The sequence below is a fragment of the Sebastes fasciatus genome, chromosome 2 (assembly GCF_043250625.1).
Source record: "Sebastes fasciatus isolate fSebFas1 chromosome 2, fSebFas1.pri, whole genome shotgun sequence".
Lineage (NCBI taxonomy): Eukaryota > Metazoa > Chordata > Actinopteri > Perciformes > Sebastidae > Sebastes > Sebastes fasciatus.
Genome location: NC_133796.1, coordinates 41082766 through 41098069, shown reverse-complemented (window position 1 = coordinate 41098069; position 15304 = coordinate 41082766). Strand labels below are relative to the sequence as shown.

Genomic DNA, 15304 nt, shown 5'->3' with positions numbered 1-15304 from the left:
CATTTGGTTTTCTTTATTCAGAATTTCTATTTAAATACAAAACTAATGTGAGAAAAAATGCACAGACAGACTTGTTTCCCATGTGTGATAATAAACAAACACTCAAACATATATGTTGGTACAACGAAAAGTTAAAGTTGACACTATCCATCCAATGATAACATTGTTGCTGTTACAGTACTAAAATCTTACTGGCAAGGTAAATATTACCTTATCTGCAGGAAATAGAGTTCCTTCCAACATTTGAAAGGGACGGCTTATTCTCCTCAGCAGAGAGAACATCCAGCCGATTGGACTGTTCTCAGGCTATTAAATAGGCGTTATCAGTCGCTATAAGCCCAATAGATGTGGGTCAGTAGGGGCCTACTACACCCACTAGTAGGTTTTATCATCTATTCACATGATAGATCACCGAAAGCAGGTATAAAAGAACACAACAGCGACCTCAAGCGACCATAGTAATTATGACAGGAGCTGAAGCTGAGGTCAGGTGCTGTAGTATAGACAGTGTGAAACTCCTTAAGGGGTGGAAGTTGGGGGTGATGGATAGGAAACAAAACACAGGGTTTTCACCCAGGAGACCGGAGTTTGCATCCCGTGTGAAACCAACAGTGTGTAGCTGTCTTTGTGTTTGTAGTTATTTAAACCCAAGACATAATATTTTCCCCTAAACTATGTTTTTTTTTTTGCCTAAACCTAAAGAAGTTGTAGTTTTGTTGCTTAAACCTAAATAAGTTGTAGTTTTATTGCCTAAACCTAAAGAAGTTGTAGTTTTGTTACCTAAACCTAAAGAGGTTCTAGTTTTGTTGCCTAAACGTAAAGAAGTTGTAGTTTTATTATCTAAACCATGAGATTGTAGTTTTATTGCCTAAACCTAAATAAGTTGTAGTTGTATTACCTAAACCTAAAGAAGTTGTAGTTTTATTTCCTAAACGTAAAGAAGTTGTAGTTTTATTATCTAAACCAAGAGATTGTAGTTTTGTTGCCTAAATCTAAAGAAGTTGTAGTTTTGTTGCCTAAACCTAAAGTAGTTGTAGTTTTGTTGCGTAAACCTAAAGAAGTTGTAGTTTTGTTGCCTAAACCTAAATAAGTAATTTTGTTTGTGTTCAAAACGTGATGTTTCATTCAGTTTTACATGTTAGAACATGTTTCTTTTAAGTTTCACTTTCACTTTTACAACGTAGTAGGCGTAGTAGGCCCCTTCTGACCCACATCTATGGTGCTTATAGCGACTGGTAACGCCTATTTAATGGCCTGATAACAGTTGAATCGGGTGCAACATCAGAGAGAGAATAAGTGCTTGGAATTAGAAACAAAAAGTATCTGCATACATCAGCTACTCAACAATTACAAAAATAAACAGTATTTCTTTCTCTGACCTTCCCACATGGTTCTATGCAAGGAGATCTGATGAAATTTGAATGGAATTCATATGCAAAATGCTATATTTGTTGATTAATCACTATGTTTTGTGCATTTACTGTATGTATCTCTTGCTTTAAGAGCTGGACTAGACAGGCAAAACAAGGTATCATTAGAACTACTGGAGTATTTCTTGAATACTCTTTGGTGAGAGACGTCCCAGACAGTCGACATGAAAGAAAAAATCATCTCCCTCCACTATTTGTGTAATAAAAAAGTTGGACTCATTGAGTTCTGGTTAGGGGCCCATAAAGACTGGGGCTACCCTGGAAGACTGGGACACTATTCTATTCTAATTCTCAAAGGTGAGTGGGTCTGCGGCTCATTGAGGAACCATAGTAATTGAACTTGAAGGTTTATTATTACTTTAGAAAGCACTAGGTCCAATTATTGGACCTTTTCAGAGCTTTCAGCCACATCTCATTGGTTTCATCAGCAGATGAAGTTTCTGCAGTTGTTGTGGAGATGGTTCAGTTATCATCTCATATGGAATTTTGGTCACTTGATAATAAGTGGTTGTAGGCCTATATGGAAAGAAGACAGTCACCCTTGTCTTAGGTCAAAGATTAAAGCTTCAGTAGGCAACAATATTTTAGCATCATTGGGCAAAAATTCCATAATAACCTTTCAGCTTATTGTAATTCAAGTTTTCTGAGAGAAAACTAGACTTCTGCACCTCCTCATGGCTCTGTTTTCAGGCTTTAAAAAGGACGGAAGACATTGATCAATCACAGGCCACTTCAGAGAGAGAGCGTTCCTATTGGCTGTGGTCCGGCTGGTGGGCGGTGCTTGGTATTTCCCCCAAGAGCTCTCAACATGAATGCCGGGTCACAAACTTTCTCATTTTACAGCTAAACAGTACACTACAAGATGTTTCTGAAAACATTTGAGGAGAGAAATACGTAACAGAATATTGATTCATATTTGATCAGTGCTGCCTAGTTTGACCGTTTCATCGGAGTTCACGAGTGATTGACAGCCAGCTCTCATAGACGGTTGTTGGACAGCAGATCCCATGTCAGCTCTGACTGGTTGTTTTCCTCCAGTCTTTGAAATCTTGCAGATGCCGTTAGGAGCACCGTAGGAGACAAAGGCACATGTTTTTTTTACCTGTTTCATGTACTACTGTCAGGATATAGTGACAATTTTATAAAAATAACTTTTTTGAATCATATTTGCTCCAATCTCGCCTACTTCAGCTTTAAGGGATCTCAGTCACTGAAAGGGTAACTTATAGGGTAACTCTACCTGGACCCTATTTTCCCCTGTTTTTGTGTCTAACACTGTAATGCTGTAGACGGCAGCTGCTCACGGGCTGTGATATGGTGCTATTGGGGCAAGCTGGCGCCGTCATTTACGTCCACTAAAACTGCTTCTTTTTTGCCATGACAGGCTCTGATTGTTATTATAAGTGTCTGACATTATGGAAAAAGTCTCGCTCAAGGAGAAGTCTTGTTCTGAAATCTGGCAAGGTGACGTGTTGCCGGAAGACATAGCTTAGTTTTATCTAAAAGATTTTCAATGTCATGGCTGAATCAAGTTCAGAGTTTACAAAGTTTACGGATATTCAGATTTCACAGCGAGACTTCTTCTTGACTCGGACACAATAACAAACAGACAGGATCTCAAGTGAAAGGTAAGAAAACAGTTTTATTTCTCTGTAGGGTCCTTTCCATAATGTTGTCAAGACACTTACAATAACAATCTGAGGCTGTCAGTGGCAAAAACAGCACTCTTAGTGGACGCAACGTTACATCGACGCGACTCACTTGCCCTTGCAGCTTGTTTAGCGGCTGTAGGTTACAGCGTTCTCCCTCAACACTGGACCAATTTCAAAAATTGTCGTCCCCATTAGTCACTTAGACACAAAAACATGGGAGAATGGGGTCCATGTTGAAAAAAGGGAAATTACAATTTAATGCAGAGTCAGGAAACATAAACTAGTAAGAAGGTAAAAAAAGAACGTTTGCAACAGGTCCACTCTGTGACAACAGGTACAAGGAATGGATCTTAGCGCTCTACTACAAGGAACAGGACAGAACTACAGGGACGCTACATCAGAGAGAGAGCAAGGACCCTGGACAAGAGACTGAATGAACAGGAAGAGACAACATGATCTGTGAACATCAGACCAAAACCGCTCTCACAGCATCCACTGAGAAGAGGTCATGGACCAGGAGTCAGTGGACGACCGGAGAAAGATCAAGGAGGACATTCACATCTGACACCAGAGACCATCTTTGATCAGAGACGGAGGTTACCATGTCCCCGCACATACAACACTAAACCATCTTTGTGACAAGTGAGCAATCTCCATCCACTGATGAAGGCCACCAGATGTGGCTGAAAGTTCTAAAAATGTCCCAATAAGTGGATCCTTTTTTATGTCAAATGATCGTATCAGTGCTTTCGTACTTTTTTAGTACTAGTTTGGGTATTTTCCTTGAAACTACTCTGTTGTTTGGTACCAATTATAAGTCAAATTGGAATTTCATTGAAATTTAAACCCAAGTAAATATTCATTAATTATTATTATTCATCATATATGTTGAATTATATGCTTGTGCTCTATGGGTTAAGCCAGCAGTTACTTGGAATAAATTGTTGTAATTGTACCAACTGAACACTGTCTGTATTTTCCCCATAAATACTGTGGTACCAAATCACATACTTACAGTGAGTCCGGGGAGCTTCTGAATAAATAATTATTAAAATACAAACCTGTAAAATAGAGTATTAGCCGTTTTGTATAGTGACATTACTGAAGCTGTTGAGTAGAAGCCTCTCTCACCTCCAGCATATCATAGAAGAGGCGAACAAACACTGACTCTTCCTGGGCTCTGATATACTGTATTTAGACTAACTGATATATATTGGACTAACCCTAATCTCGACATCATGAGCACGACTGAAGACAAAGAAGGAGTGTGTGGGTTGGAGAGGATTGTGACACGATGGACATCTCAGCCAGTTCTTCTCACAGGATTTCACTCAGTTTGATGGTCACTGCTTTCACCTCCGAGTACTCAGCCAGAGCATACTCTCCACTGAGAGGACAGAGATGACACACAAGAGCCAGGTTAGTTCGAGAATACACAGGGAACAACTGAAGAATATGAAATATGAAGAAACCGTGATGCTACTCACAGCTCTCGTCCGTTGCCTGACATCTTATACCCTCCAAAGGGGGTCTGAGCATGAAGGGCGTTATAGCAGTTTATCCTTAATAAGGATAGGGAGAGAGAGAGACAAGACAGACATGTTTTCTTTGAAAAAATAAATACTGTATATCCTGAGTTTATCCATCTCCCCGATCTTCAGAATCTGCCATATTTATGTGGGGAGAAAAATCAATGGGCAATATTAGCTGCAAAATATGTTGACTGTTGCCACAGAATAAGATGTGCTACAAGCTCTGAACATGTTTCTGAAAGAATACATCTGTAAAATAATGTGTGATCAAAATGTATTTGGTATATTGTGATTATTTGTGATTATTTCTTTTGAATTGTAATTATTCATTAATATGTCATTTAGCTTTGGCAATAATGTAACCTGAACATTCATGTAAATTAAGTTTATTTGAATTTGAATTTGCGAGAGACAGACAGACAGACAGACAGAGAGACAGAGAGACAGAGACACAGAGAGAGAGAGAGAGAGAGAGAGAGAGAGAGAGAGACAGACAGACAGAGACACAGAGAGAGAGAGAGACATAGACACAAAGACAGAGAGACAGACAGAAATCGAGAGAGAGAGAGATACAGACAGAGAGACAGAGACACACAGAGAGAGACAGACACAAAGACAGATAGAGACACAAAGACAGAGAGAGAGACAGAGACACAAAGACAGAGACAGGCCAAAATAATTGCAATTCACGATGTTATCCCAATAATCATCAAAATATGGTTAAAACTCTTTTGGAATGCTGGAATCACTCTACTTTACATTTTGTTGAGAAACAAATAGTTTTATTGAATCCCAGACAGGACACACATCTTTTTTTAGTGAAAAAACAAACAAACACTCTTAACCCTTCCTCGGGTCAAATTTGACCCGTTTTCAAACTTAATTTTATCATAAATATGGATTTCTTTCACCTAATTGCCCCAAAATTACATGAACGGTTCCGTACTATGGTAGGTCAAAATTGACCCGGGAAGACCACAAAAATTAGGTATAATTTCATATAAATTAGGTTTATTGATCATAAATTAAGTTGGCTAAAAAGATGTAACACAAAATTGGGTGATAATTTATAGTGTATGCTTTATAAACAGTCAAAACAGACCGGGTCAATTTTGACCCGGGAGGATGATAGGTGTCACTATATGCTGCCATTCAAAAAATTTAAATGGGTTAAAAAAAAACAACTTCCGACTAAACTTTGACATATACCAGCCTGTGATAATCCGTCAACATTATGTTACTCTGATGATAACTATAGTCATAATTTCTGCTTTTTTTTTTACCTAAGAAATAGGTATAATTTCACAGAAATTAGGTTTATTAACCTTAATTTAAAAAAAGTAATAAGTTGAAATGAAGTTGGCCGAAAAGGTGTAATACAGAATTGGATGATAATTGATAGTGTATGATTTAAAAACCGTCAAACCAGTCCAGGTCAATTTTGTCCGGGAAGACAAACGTTGCATTGTCGACGGGAAGACAACAGGAGGGTTAAATAAGGTAATCATAAATCATATGGTCCCCCTGCATAAATAAAGGATAAATGAATAAATAGCAACATTGTGTGAGTCTGTCCTTTCTTACATGATAATTCCTGCATTATTTAAATCAGGCTCTATTTTCACTTCTCCACCATGATAGCGATAGTCAGCTCACTCATGAGGGAATTCACCATTTTCCCGATAATGGAAATTCACCACGCTCAACTTATTGTGTGTTTTTTTCGTGATCCGTGATTAAATCCTTATTGCATATCCCATCCCTAATTGAAGGTCAGGAGGAGTCAACCTTCCTGTTCCTTATCTTTGCTTGTTGAGTTTCTAATGTTCAGAATGATAGGTGTGTGAATATGGACAGCAGAAATTGGTTGAGTAAGAAAGGCACATTGATAAATCTTGTGAATCTTGTATAATGATCATGTAGCAGGTGCAGCAGCCCCTCACATCACTTCATTAGTTCATGCCTGAATTTTTACTTCATGATGTTGTTGAAATAAAATGTTCATTTTAATTTTGAAACAATAATAAACAGGGAAATCAAATGCCTCAAAATATGCCCCCCCCCCACCCCCACACCCCCCCACACCCCACCCCCCCTGGTCAGGACTGTGAACGGGGACTTACCAGACAGTGCCAGTCTCCAGGGCTGCAGACACAGACAGAGCTCTGTCCATACTCGTTGTGAAGACTCCAGACACCAGGCCATACTGTGAGCTGTTTGCTCTCTCTATGGCCTCCTGCTGGCTTTTAAAGCTGAATATACACTGCACCGGACCGAAGATCTGAGAGGGGACAGATATCAGTAAAGACTAGTCATGTGTAAAGAGAAGTGAGTCACATTGTGCAATTCAAATATCTTTGTTTGCTGTCCTCTCTGACTGCCATTCATATAAAATAAAAAAAACATAAATGTGTAATATAAACTATATATGAATAAAATAGCTGGACTGGTTAAAGAAATGAATAAACAGCATAGAAAAACAATGTGCAGTCCAATATGAATGTGTCTGTAAGTCAGGTGTGCTTTTACACAAATGTATTTCCATTATCATTTTCATTATTTATTAACAACATAGATGTGTATCCATAACTTCTGGAAGAAATATCAAGATATCAAATATGTCGGTGTGAATATTTGGTACATTTGTGTACAAAATGAATATAGAATAGTTCCTATTGAGCTGAAGCCATAAAAACATGGTGTCATGGATATAAATATTTGAATCTGTGTTAGCCTCAATGAGGTGCTAGAACAGTAGATATCTGTGTGAGACTGTCATACAGCGTGGACTAATGTAAAGACACATAATCTGGACTTCATCTATTCATAGTTGCTCTATTCTAGAGCTTTTGTATTCTGAAATACAGGAAAAACACTGACCCACATACAGGTATTACAGTAGGACTGTCTCGACTAGGGATATACGGCCCACATGTGCAGCCCCATATCCTTAATTTATATGGTAACCAACGGAGGCAAAGGTTGTTAGGGATAGGGAAGAAAGTTAAGAGGCCAGGCTGCTGACCACCACTCACCTTGGGATTCTCACAGCCTAACCACACACCTTCAAGATAGACGCAGAATGGAACCTGAGTGTGTCAATCTAAACTGGATCGTGCCCCCACAGACATTGCACCAAGCACCAAGCGACACATACAACCAGACAACATATGTCTGAGATGTGACAGCAGAAACAAAAAGGGAGACCATGAAGCAGCCAGGCAATGTCGTCCAACGACGCCCCTGTAGAGTTAGTCTAACAGCCCTGACACACCAGGAATGCCAGGAGCGCATGGCGGCTGCGTGGCGTGGTGTCTGCGTGATTCACGCATCGGGCGTTCACACCAGCTGCGTTTCAGCTGCGTGTCTGCTGCATGTCTGCTGCTGCAGCTGCTGCTGTCAGCCCTTTCTTTCTACATAGAGTTTGCCTTTTAATGGCCATTTCATTTCATTATAAATATCATTTATATTTATTTTAGACTGAGAGAGGTTAAAAAACGTGTGGTAATTTTGGTGAAACAAGGACATTACAGTTCCTAGCATCCCTTTGGGAAAACTGCAGGCACGGAGGTTATCCAGACCATGATCCAACGACTGCACATTGGCCAGTAGGATGTCTAGCGTACAATTAACGGCACAGCAAGCCATATTATGTCCCATACTGTATGAACAATTCTCCAAAAAGGACCAACACCACAGAGGTCAAGTTTAGACTCGACTCGACTGACTAGAATTAGCAGAGGTGATGCCTAGCAGACTGCGGCTAGCAACCAGTGACGGCACCCACCTGTCACTCAGAGCGGCCACTCCCTTAATTATGCATAACTTTAAAGGTCCCATATTGTAAAAAGTGAGATTTTCAGGTCTTTTACATTATAAAGCAAGTTTAAGTGCTATATAAATACTGTTAAACTATCAAAACGCTCAATATACGGAGAAATACACACAGCCCGTATTCAGAAATTGCTTGTTTGAAACAAGCCGTCAGGATTTCTGTCCATTTGTGATGTCACACATATACAATATTTAGACCATTACACAGTTTTAAACATAAACATTCTAAATGTGTCCCAATTTATTTCCTGTTGCAGTGTATGTGAATGACATCAGCTGACAGGAAGTAAACATGGACCAAACTGTTGCCTAGCAACGCAATTCACTTGCAATTCCATTGAAATGCACTAATATGGAGCGTTTCAGACAGAGGGTAAATACAGGTATATTCAGGCAGACAGTATGAGGAAAATAATAATGTGTTTTTTGAACATTACAGCATGTAAACATGTTCTAGTAGAAGCACAAAATACAAGTATGAACCTGAAAATGAGCACGATATGGGACATTTAATGGGCCTTTCACACAGAATGTGGCAACAGCACCACTGCGCTTTGAAACCCATTATTTACAATGGCTTGCGTGGCGCAACAAATTTTAAATCATGACCTGACCATGTGGTTTAAACACTGTACAAATAAAGTCTTTTTATGTGAGGACTATGGAAGCCCAAGTTTTCTTTCCTCCCCAGTGTTGACTGTGCAGCCTACCTCTCTGCACTGTGTATGGTGTAATTAAAGCACTGTTCCACTGGGTGTCAGGCTTTACTTTCACACACTGACACTATCCACCCTCCTTGTCCATGTCAGATTCATTTGTAATGAATTGAAACAAGTTGTACCTCTTCCTTGGCGATACGCATGTGGTCTTTGACCCCAGAGAAGATGGTGGGTTGAATGAAGAGGCTCTTCTCGCCCAAAGCTGCTCCTCCATACTCCAGCCTGGCTCCCTCCTCCTTCCCACTCTCTATCAGATCCATAATCTTGTCAAACTGCTGCCGGTCAATCTGGGGCCAGCATCAGCCGGGCAATTAGACAAGGGAAAAGGAGACACTTTAATGTTAGGGGAATCCTACATTTTGGGAAATTCACTTGTTTGCTGTTGTTAACCAGAGTCAAATTTGGACACATTTGGATTAATATCACTTTCATTGTTGTTTGCCAGCACAGAGATCGCACCAAGGTGTTCAGCCCAATTTAGCTCAAATGTGTTTAAGTTAAACCAGGGGTCAGCAACCTTTACTATCAAAAGAGACATTTTAGGCAAAAAAACAAAACAAAACAAATCTGTCTGGAGCCGCAAAACATTTGATCTTTGTGATAAAGGTAACACAGTTTATAGTCTAGTATGTAGTATATAAGTCTAATGCAGTGAGGGCCAAAGAGACAATGTACTACAGAGTATTAGGGCCACATTGAGGGAAAAACAATCAGAGATTTCCAGAATAAAGTCATAATATTCCAAGAAAAAAGTCGTAATATTACAAAAATAAAGCCATAACTTCACGAGAAAAAAGTTGTAATATTACGAGAATAAAGTCATAACTTTACAAGAAAAAATTTAAAATAGCATTTAAAATTGCTACTTTATAATATTATGACTTTATTCTCATAATATTCCATTCATCATACTCCATAGAGTATAGTGGGCCTACAGGTAGTGGGCCTTTCAATATTAAACTTACAATGTGACAATGTGCCAGGTGTCACTCGTAGTTCTGAGCCTTCAGAGAATTATCACCTATACCTGCAGCTGCCCTCAGCTCTACAGAGCTTTATAGCAAGTTTCAGCTCATTGTTTAGCCAGTGTTAAAACATGTGAACATATTCTGTGACCACATAGTGTGACAAAAAGGGGCGCTGTTATTCGTACGTGCTTGTTGTTGCTATTAACATTATTCAGTCTATAACATGGGAAGTACCTGACGATATTTAGATGCTGGGTCACATTATCTGATGTCAGAAAGGGGGACACCTGTAGATTCTGCGTTTTTTCACATTAGACTGCGTGCTTTTCCCAATTATAGCCCGACCACGCTGTCGTAGGGAATCGACTCTGATCGGGAACGATAAGTGTCGTGTGCGAAAATCAATCTTTTTATCGCGTGTAGTGTGTCATAGTACATGACAACCGACGCCGCGTCTGGGACACCTCACGATGCCTCACAACGCCTCACGACGCCTCACGACGCCTCACGACGCCTCACGACGCCTCACGACGCCTCACAATGTTTGATTTTTTTTGCTTTCCATGACGTGTTCTGTCAAGGCCATGTATTTGACCGGCTGAGCACAGAAGCACACAGACCTTGAAAACCTAAAAAACACCGCTGACCTTGCGTCTTTGCGTATGGAACATCCCGTTGCGCGCCCGCTTTCTCTTCTCCCTGTGAATTATATTTGTATTGTTTTCCCCTGGAGCCTCGCAGGCCCCTTTACATGGTCAGGCCCGGGGGTTTGAGCCCCGGTAAGCCCGTATATTAAGGGGAACAGGGGACCTACATGTAGTCTGTCATGTGTTGCGGCCAAGTCACGACAAGAATTTATGACTCTCAATCGTCTAATCTGACAGAGTGACCACCGTATCCAAAATCAAAAATATCATGTAATCTGATCCTGGCATAACGGAGGTGGGGAAGTTAACCAGATGAAAAAAACTGAAGTTTGCCATATCAACTTAGAAGGTAATAATATGTTAATGGTGTGTTCACAACTTGTTTTGCTGCCCCCCAGTGTCCAAAACAGAATCAGTTGTTGCAGGTTTAGGCACAGCTTGTCTGTTCGTACTCTATGTTGACTGTGTGTTCCTACCTGTGGCCCGTGTGATGTCTGAGGGTCCAGCGGGTCTCCTATGACAATCTTCTTGGCGTTTTCTATGCTGCGACGCACAAACTCCTCATAGATACTGTCCTCCACAAAGATACGTGATGCAGCCGTGCAGCACTGACCCTGGTTATATAAAGCTCCTTTCTGGGTTTCCTCCACAGCCAGCTGCACTGTAGACACACACACACACACACACACACACACACACACACACCACTCTAACAACATTTTTCAGGAGAAAATGACACCTTCTCTACTCAGTCTATGATGTTTAGTGCAGTTGATGGTGAGCTGACAAGCAGTTACATTTTTGATGTATCCACTTTCCCTCTGTCTGCTTTGTCATTCCAACTGTCACTACCTGTAGTTGGTGATAGCTGTCATAACTATAACCAACCTTAATTCATTATATCAGAGAATTAGAAGTACTGTATTTTGTGGGTAATATTTCTGTCACTATTTTTCTTGTTCTGTCAGAGGAGGATGACGTCACCATTCTTAATCCCACCTTCAAAGCTCTGATTAGCTCGCTTTGTTTTTGTTTCAGCCGGGGAAGCAGCTGTCAACGAGCATCAGGCCTAGTTGATTCTCAGTGAACGTGTCATAGATACTTTACTTTCAATATAAGAACATACAAAAACATACTCCTGGCAGCATAACATGTTCATGTAGGATGATTCTAGATCAGGTCTGTAACCTGCGGCTCTGGAGCCACATGCGGCTCTTTAGCCCCTCTCCAGTGGCTCCCTGTGGATTTTTAAAAATGGAAATGAATAACTGATTTTTGTTTACATTTTCATTTTTATTTATCATTGTTGTAGGTCTATGGTACGACGGTACGACGGAGTATTAGGGCCACATTGAGGAAAAAATAAATAAATCTTTTTTTTGATTTTGAGAATGAAGTCGTAATATTACAAAAATAAAGTCATAGGTTTAAGAGAAAAACAGTTTTAGTATTATGAGAATAAAGTCATAATATTATAAAGTAGTAATTTTATGTGTTATTTTTTCTTTCTTTCTCGTTAAGTTATGACTTTATTCTCGTAATATTATGACTTTTTTTCTCGTTAAGTTATGACCTTATTCTCGTAATATTACGACTATTTCTTCACGGAATATTATGACTTTATTCTGGAAATCTCAGTTTTTTTCCTCAATGTGGCCCTAATACTCCATCATACAATTGCACTTTGGCCCTCACTGCATTAGACTTATATACTTTATACTTAGACTATGAACTGTGTTACCTTTATCACAATGATCAAATGTTTTGCGGCTCCAGACATTTTTTTTTTCTTCTTTTTTTTTTCTAAAATGTCTCTTTTGATAGTGAAGGTTGCTGACCCCTGCTCTAGCTGATTAGTTTAGGAAATCACTGAACACAAACACACAAATGTGGACCCAGCAACAAAAGTACATTGTTGTTTTTTATCAGGTGCTGTTTAAAGGATACACCAGTGGAGTGTTTATCAGTTCAACAAACACATGCTGTATGCCATCAGTCAAATTAAATGATATCATCATATTACACATGAATGGTACAGTAGTAGCTGTACTGCACTGGCCAGTTTAGTCTGCTATGGTTTCCTCTACTGCTGCTCTGTAATGACAGCACTAAGGCTTGGTATTGTTTCAAAAATTACAATACCAGTACTAATACCAGACCTTTATAGTGATACTGATACCTATCTCTTTCTCCTACTTCATACGATACCCATCAGGTGAATGGAAGCATTCAGTTGTATAAAATGCCCCCACCACCGCATGTATTTTTATCAGACGCCACAGGTGTGTAGTTTCCCCACACTTTCGAACGTTTTGGTGGCATCTCGGCACGCTGAACTGCCAACTCAAATACACCGGGCTCGACTTCACCACACCACAGACTGCACGGGTTGTAGCTGCTGCGGTAATGGGCCAATCACACGTCGCATTAAATCGCTGGCGGTGATTGGCTGCAAGCAAAACCATGCAAATAGTATTTTTTTTCTAGATCTGGGTACAAAAAAATAAACAAATGCAGTTATCAATTGACTGGAGAACTTTTGATATCCCTTGTTACTGGTTTATTTCGGTCGATACCTCATAGAGTACCGATACCAAGCCCTATAGCCTGCACTGTCCACAGCACAGCAACTGGAGCCAGCCAGGGTTCTCTGCAGCCCCCTGAGCTACACAATCTTTTTGATAGTGTGACAGTCGGTGAGATCTTCACCTTATAGTTGTGAGATGACAGCAAAGGCACAAAAGGTAAGTTGTACGGATGAAAGATGAGACTTGACAGGCCTCATATTTCAATAATTCTGAGTATAGTGAAACACCTGGGGCTGCAAAGCTGTGAAGTAACCATATCACAGGTCATACTGTGACTCCAGTGCATGTCGAAATAAAGTCTTGTCTTGATGTTGTATTTTGATTATTCAAAATGAGAGAGAGAGAGAGGGAGACACAGAGCATGTCTACTCACAGTCACAGTCAGCAAAGACAATGCAGGGGTTCTTCCCTCCCAGTTCCAGAGTCACTCTCTTCAGATTACTTTTGGCTGACGCTTCTTTGATCAGCTGGCCGACCTGCACGCATGACGGTATACAAAGTTATACCTTACTGCATCATGGGTAATACTGAAAACAAAACCTCCTTTATATATATATATATATATATATAAAGCATTATATATACGCAGTAACAGAATAAAAGAAAGTCTTCAGATGTGAGTGTTTTTCAACTCAAACTATTCATGCTAATCAAATCACTGAGGATATTTAAAGGGCAGGTCCATCTGCGTTCTTTTCCCTTTTTTCCAAATTCTCTCAAACACATTTTTGACGCTGTTGGTGAAAACTCACGAAACTTAGCGTACACATCAAACCTGTGAACATTGCAAGAATATACAGTGATTGTGTTATTAGCGGGCTCCATGGCGCCCCCTAATGCCTGGAAGGCCTTAGTTGGGACAAAGTTGCTCCGATATTCACGAAATTTGGTAATCACAATGCTCTCATCATTTCGAACACATTTTCCATTGGCTTTCATTAGCTCTGCCCAACCAGATGTCGGCCAATATGATAATATATTGTGCGTTTTTCTTGCATTTTTGCAAACTTTTTAGAACTCCTCTTAGACCAGGGGTCTGCATTCTGCGGCTCCGGAGCCACATTCGGCTCTTTAGCTCCTCTCCAGTGGCTCCCTGTGGATTTTTGAAAATGGAAATGAATAACTGTTTTGTGTTTACAATTTAATTTTTCTTTATCATTGTTGTAGGTCTATGGTACGACGGTACGACGGAGTATTAGGGCCACATTGAGGGAAAAAAATAAATCTGAGATTTCAAGAATAAAGTCATAATATTACGAGAATAAACTCATAGGTTTAGGAGAAAAAAAGTCGTAATATTATGAGAATAAAGTCATAATATTATAAAGTAGTAATTTTATGTGTTATTTTCTTTTTTTCTTGTAAAGTTATGACTTTATTCTCGTAATATTGTGACTTTTTTCTCGTAAAGTTATGACTTTTTTCTCGTACTGTTACTACTTTATTCTCGTAATATTATGACTTTATTCTTGTAATATTGCGACTTTTCTCGTAAAGTTATGACTTTATTCTCGTAATTGTACTACTTTTTTTCTGGTAATATTATGAATTAATTCTGGAAATCTCTGATTTTTTTCCCCCTCAATGTGGCCCTAATACTCCGTAGTACATTTGGACTTTGCATTAGACTTATATACTATATACTTAGACTATAAACTGTGTGTAAGCTGTGTAATGTTTTTGCCTAAAATGGCTCTTTTGATAGTAAAGGTTGCTGACCCCTGTCCTAGAGGGTTTATCAGATCTGTTTCAAATTTGGTTTGAATAAACCTCCGGCTACTGTGATGCTACATTGTGAAGGATTAGTTGTTTGATCTTGAATCGAGTCGGCAGCATCTCAAGACCTTCATGATGTTAAATTGCGAAGCTTTTTAGTTTTTGTGGAATGGCGTTGCTGTGGAGAGGTGAGCAATTTGCGTGTTTCACCATGACAC

The 15304-nt window shown here is 39.6% G+C and overlaps 1 protein-coding gene across 4 annotated transcripts in view; it reads right to left on the bottom strand.

Moving 5' to 3' along the window:
- The window catches only part of aldh1a3 (aldehyde dehydrogenase 1 family, member A3), a 39779-nt gene continuing 24475 nt past the window's right edge, over window positions 1-15304 (bottom strand). Inside the window, exons 8-15 of one of the 4 annotated variants that reach the window (XR_012592468.1) lie at window positions 13744-13846; window positions 11259-11443; window positions 9290-9454; window positions 6738-6895; window positions 4570-4644; window positions 905-4469; window positions 757-874; window positions 1-696 (exon numbers count right to left, since the gene is read on the bottom strand). Coding sequence is in view for 1 of the 4 variants with exons in the window: in XM_074623943.1 (XP_074480044.1) it covers window positions 4400-4469; window positions 4570-4644; window positions 6738-6895; window positions 9290-9454; window positions 11259-11443; window positions 13744-13846 (756 nt within the window). In the remaining 3 variants the exon portion in view is untranslated. Of the gene's footprint in view, window positions 4470-4569; window positions 4645-6737; window positions 6896-9289; window positions 9455-11258; window positions 11444-13743; window positions 13847-15304 lie in introns of all 4 variants that reach the window. The other 3 variants (XR_012592467.1, XR_012592470.1, XM_074623943.1) reach the window with 3 other exon arrangements.